This window comes from Leptosomus discolor, chromosome 1 (assembly GCF_034619465.1).
Source record: "Leptosomus discolor isolate bLepDis1 chromosome 1, bLepDis1.hap2, whole genome shotgun sequence".
NCBI lineage: Eukaryota > Metazoa > Chordata > Aves > Leptosomiformes > Leptosomidae > Leptosomus > Leptosomus discolor.
The window spans coordinates 140,130,141-140,136,140 of NC_141391.1; the positions used below are offsets into that span (position 1 = coordinate 140,130,141).

The 6,000-nt window shown below is 46.1% G+C and overlaps 1 protein-coding gene across 1 annotated transcript in view; it reads right to left on the bottom strand.

Moving 5' to 3' along the window:
- The window catches only part of ATXN10 (ataxin 10), a 110,779-nt gene extending 110,445 nt beyond the window's left edge, over positions 1-334 (bottom strand). The window contains exon 1 of the mRNA XM_086461085.1: positions 201-334. Within this exon, the coding sequence (XP_086317211.1) occupies positions 201-334 (134 nt within the window). The remainder of the gene's footprint in view (positions 1-200) is intronic.
- Between the last annotated feature and the right edge of the window lie 5,666 nt (positions 335-6,000).

Below are 6,000 nucleotides of genomic sequence, written 5' to 3' on the forward strand. Positions count from 1 at the left end.
CCCCTCTGTGGGCACTGAGGGCCCCTTTCGCTGCGAAGCCCCCAGCCGACACCCCGAGGCACAGGAGCGCAGTCGGAGCTGAAGCGAACCCTGCCAGCCGGCACACGGACCGCCCAGGCCCGCCGGCACCGCCGCTTCCCGCGGCCGGAGCTCCCTCCCCCGGCCCACGTGGCCGCAGCGCGGCCCCTCCTCCCCGCTACCTGGGCTGCGCCTCCCGGAACAGGCCCGCCAGCGCCCGCACGCTCTCCAGGCGGGTCTGCGGCGCGGCCGCCACCGCCTGCCTCAGCCCCGCCGCCGCACCGGGCAGCATTGCTGCCGCCGCCGCCGCCGCCATCGCCTGCCCCGGCGCGGCCCAGCCCCGCCCCCCCGCCCCGCGGAAATGGCGGCGGCCCGGCCCCGGCGGGCGGGAGGTGCGCTTCACAGGGCCGGCGCGGGGCCGGGCGGAAAAATGGGTGCCCCGCCTGTGGCGGCGCGGGCCTTGCGTTCAGAGTGGGTCCACGAGGCCTAAAACTTTCCTCCCCCCCCCCCCCCCCCCCCCCGGTACAAAGCTGTCCGCGGGGACAGCTTTCAATTCCACCTCCTTCCGCGGAGCCGCCCCCCCGGCTCTCCTCAGGGAGCTGGTGAAGGCCGGCTGCACGCCACAGACCAAGTCTGGGCTTTCCCCCTGTCCCATCTGCGTTTGGAGATGCCTGCCTTTAAATGGTCCAAATAAACATCTCTCTATGTTCTAAACATAGGTGTGAAAAGTTAACATATGTACATTGGGGGGGGGGGGGGGGGGGGGGGGGGGGGGGGAATCGAACTTCCCATGAATAAAAAGACTAATTATGGCCAAACACTATAGAAAGCATCATTAAACTGGAACTAAACTTAAATTTACCGAAGATACTTGAAGGAACCTGAAAGCAATACCCCCAACAGAAAGCATATGGCAGGACTTGTGGTTAATTTCTCCTCATTCACACCGTCCTCCCTGTTTCCCCCTGTGTCCCTGGTACCCGAGGCGGTAGAAGAGGTGCCTGGTGCTGCGGGCAGCAGAGGGGATCTCTCTGCCATCCCAGAGCCAGCCCCTCCACGGCTGGTGTCTGAGGGATGTTTCCATCTTTTAGAAACAAGCTTGCATGTCTTGGGTTACCAGTGGGGCAGACTTCTTATTAGGTCTGCTGTCAAACCTGTTCATACATTAGCAAGTGCCATTTCCAGGCCTCTTGCTGGTAATTGTTGCATATTACTAATGCACAAACAACTGGTTCCTGACAGCTCTATAGCAAAAATAGCTTCAAACAACAAGTAGAAATTAAATAAGTAAAAGATGGTAGGCAGTCATGCAAGTTCTTCCTTCTAAAAGTTCCTATTACTTTAAAGAATTTCCTGTTCATGAACAAAGAGTAATTTGTTTCAAATGCAATGAAACTTGAGTCTAAGAATAGTGCAGCATCAGAAGTGTCCTGGCTGCAGCTGAGTAAGTTGTGCCTGACAGTGATGTCTCTGGGGAACATACAGCTATAGCACGTAACAACATTGTTCTGCATGTTCTTGCTGACTGATTCAGTAGGTCTGAGCAACCGACAGATCACAACTTCAATAAAGGAAGCAGCAGAGTATATAAAATCCAACAAGATGGTCACATGCGCTCTGTGACAATTACCTGCAAATACATAATTTTGTGTTTGGTTCTATCCTACCCTGTTAGGGAAGGGACACAATTTGCCCGGCAGTCCAATTTAACTCACTGTCTTCATCTTTTAGCTGCAATTTTGCCCGTCTTTTGTCAAAGACAAATCTTGTAAGCAACAATTTCTTGTTTACCCCTTATAAACATATCTGTTTAGTTTGTTGTTGTTTTTTTTTTTTAAACATCTGACATGTTAAGGTGACCATTAACCAGCTGGTACTCCATTAAGTATACAGATTTTTCATGTAGTGTGTTGGTGAGTTACACTGCAAAATCTCTCAGATCAAATAGCTGAAAATACAAACTAGACCACAGATGTCCAAGACATCAGTATGGGGATGCATTACTAGTTCTCTTAATTCAAACTAGTACATTGTTAAGGCTTCAACTTAAGTCCAGCTGACATAAAGGAAGACAAAAGTAACTCATGCTGATGCTGGGGCAGGGTTAGCTTGCATACAGCAGCTCTGGGTATAAGTATTTTCTTTTTAAGAACACTTAGAAAGCAGTGCAGAACAGAAAAGTCCTTTTTTTCTGGCAATCTTAACAGAGTCCTGATCTTGGTGATATCTTCTACCAACAATTTCCATAGGCCAGCTTTACCCTGCTTAGACTTGCTGCCTATTTCATCAAATGTCTCCTCAATCAGTATTATTGATATTACTCATGGATCCTTGTGAAAAATAGTTTTACCTATGTATATGCTCTCTTTTGAATTTTTTTCTGCTTTAAACAGCCACAGTGTTTTCAGTTTTCCTCATTTTATTCTTTCGATGCTTTCATTCATTCTCAACAACATACTTGAAACCACCTTTATTGCAAGTCTATGCAATACTTCGAGATAGCCTTCTCATAAGGGAGTTTTGCAGGATATCAGGGGTATCAATTATAGAATTTGACAATTTTTACCAGATTACAGATATTATATCTTAAGATCATATAATCTGCCCGATTCTGTGAACACACACGCAGATTCCTTAAAGATACAGTTTTTCCCCCAAAGAGCTTACAATCTAAATAATTTCTCAGTACAGATTTAGAGAACTACAAGAAGGGAAACAATCCACCTAGAGCTGACTACTCCATCTGAAAATAAAATGATGCAGAACCTATTTTTTAGAGTTCTGCATCAAATTAAGAGGTAGACGAGTCTCTGGAAGCTGGATGCAGGGAAAGATTCCTCTCAGCTGAGACTCTGGAAGCAAACAGTTGCCCTATTTCAGCAAGCACTGGCTCTGCAGGAGGCAAAGCAGGTCAAAGACTTTGAATTCCTCACGTCTCAAATGTTAAGAGATGGCTGCTTGTTCTAATCACAACGTGTACTAGCCTTGCCCTTTTTTTATTGGAGGTAACTTCCATCAGAAGATAAAATTTGGGCTCTGGAAAAAGTTACTTTACACTAAAGAAGCAAATCCTGCAGAATGTTATATTTCCGGCGTAAATATTAGTTTTCCATCTCTTATTTTGGGCCTGTATTAGATTAAGTATGACTTGGGCCACAGAGCTTTGAAGCTGTAGACCAAAGCTTTTATTTTTGGTCTAGCATTTAATAGGATCCAGTGAAATTGATTGATGTACTCGGGAAAATGCTTTTGATTAGCCTTTGTTGCTGAGCAGTGAGCCCCTCGGTGGATCTGCTGAGCTGTGGAGCACACCGGACCCTTGTGCTGGTCCTCAGTTTCGTGCTTACACCAAGCAAATTACAGTAATGGGCTGAGGAATTCTGAACACCTGTGTTAAGACGAGGAAGAGTATGTCTGAGAGGAGGTAGCACCATCTTCTTAGCCACCAGAGGTGGAACAAAAAACAGCTTCTAAGTATTTTAGGGGTATTCAAGAGAAATGAAGAATCCATGTGAAATAGATACTGCAGACTGTCTTAATCCCAAGAGCAGTTATTGCAGTCCCAGGCCAACAACTCCAGAGGTTATTTGGCTTCAGATGAGATGTTACACTTGTGTGTAACGAGGGCCATAAAAGAACAGTTGCACTTGATGTTGAGATGTACGTGTCACTCCTTTGTTATGTAACAGCAGAAATAAATTTAATTCTTCTGGAAAGAAAGCCTGCAAGACCCTGGAGGAGGTGTTCAAAGTGCTTGCAGTTTGTCATGGAAACTAATGATGTCTTCCAAGAAGTAAACATGCATAAAATGCTGTCCACTGTATAGTTGGCAGGCTTGGAGTCACTGCAGATACTCTCCCCTGCTTTGTTAGATTCAGTCTGATTTCCAGAGTGAATGAGGAATTTTGTAACTGGCATTTGCCCTTCACAAATTTTTTGTGCCACATCTGTACGGAGTGTTTTTGTTGGGATCAGCATTATCATCATCATGTTGGGCGACTGCATGAGCATATGGAAGGACACAATCCTCGCCCTGTTCAGCTGGATTGGAGAGATGCTACTTATCTGGTACCCAAAGTCTATTTCCTTCATAACAGAGGAATTTTGTGGTATGTGAATTTCACCTCATTTATGTATCAGTTGATTTATTTACCAGGACTGGGAGGAACCCAGTGGCAAAACCCGTACTGACTTCTGTGTTGCAGGAGCAGCGTTGCACACAGGGCTTGCTTGCTTAAAACCCCAATGTCTGACAGGCACAGCAGGATCCCTTTTTTTCTGCAGCACACAGCACCCACCACTACAGAAGTGAACGCCCAGTTCAGTTTGTGCGTGCCTGCATGTGTGTTTGCACCTGCTTACGTGGATAAAACCATCGCATGTGGCATATCAGAGACAGGGAGGCCTGTAAAAAACATGGGGAGTTGTTCTCTGTTGTTGTACAACACACACTAAATCTGGACTCAAATTGGCATGTGAGGAGTGACGTTCTCATTTTTGCGAGAGCCAGCGTGAGTATGGATTGGGATGACTAAGGAGGTAAAGTGTAGCCAAAATAGATTGACACATAGAGGAGAAGGCGGGAAACAGTCCGCTCTCTATCAGACCCTCTGTATGACATTTTTCTTTTTCCTGTACACTGGGGTGATGCACGTTTGGCTAAAACTAAATCTTAAAAAAGTCACTGGCTTTTCCTCTTTTTGGGTGTCAGCAGACAATAATATAGTTTAACACTGTGGCAGGGAAAAAATTTTGTTACCACTATTTAATGCCTGTGGAAAGGACAGGGATGCTCCAGGCAATACACAAAGCAGGGAAGGACATCACTGTCCACAAGGCAGGCTGCCATTGACTCTGATCATGAGACTAAAGAAGAAAAGGTGGATGTGGGGAGAGTGACAGTAAGCAGCGGGTTTACAGAAAGGCGTGCCCAGAAATGGATCGTGCTGCATAGAGACAGGATATCTGAAATCATTTATGAGCATTTTGTGTAAGGTTTTGTGGGAAAGGAGGATTCTTGAGGAGGACTGTGAAGGTGAGAGCGTGCAGTTACTAGTCTCCTTGTGACCTTTTCAACTATCCAGTGTTATTTTAAGTCCTAGACTCCCATGTGAAAATGCTCCCACAAGCAGTGCTAAGTTTGAAATTTGTGCCACATAATACGGATTTCCCATACAAGTACAATCGGATCTCATCTCTCATGTGAGAATCTTGGCTTTTCCTGTGTTTTGATAGCAGCAACAGTTTTTATGGACTTCATCAGCCTGGACAACTGAGCATCCAAAAAGTTGCTATTAAGGAAGTGCATATAAATCACTCCTGTGCTCTATACTGGGCTCACCAGGCTTTTGTGCACACATCGAGTAACTCTGTGTCACAGGACAGAGAGTTCAAGCAGACTCACTGCTTTTGCATGCAGTGTGTAGTAACTCTCCACATGCACATTAAACCTGACATGCCGGGCTTGCATCATGTTTGCAGAGCTGTACATGGGAAACTTACCTTTTCAGGGCTGCAGAAGCCACCCGTTAGCATATGTGAGCAAAATTCTCAAAAATCCTGTGTACAGTCCTGGAAATATTATCCTGATTCCGCTGCTTGGGAAATTTAATTCACCTGCTAAGCCTGCAGTCCAGCCTGGCTCCTTCAGCTGTCCTATAAAGGTACTGTTGGAGTGATGAGAATACTTTCTGAAATTGAGTCTTCTTCCCGGAAAATAAAAATAAATATCCCTACTAAGGAACAGAGGTAACCAAAAAGCTCCTCACCACCTGGTCGCTGTCAGGGAGTAAAAAGGCATTCACCGGAATATTTTCGAGGAACTCACAAGTGAAGTAGTCCTCCTGAGTAGATGTGTCAAACCTGGCCCCTTATGAATGGGTGAGCAAAGGGAAATGCTCACAGGGAATCCTGTGTTACTCGGCGCTGCTCCCATTCATCAGCATTGGTGGACCTTGTCAATGCTGAGAACTTTACTGCAGG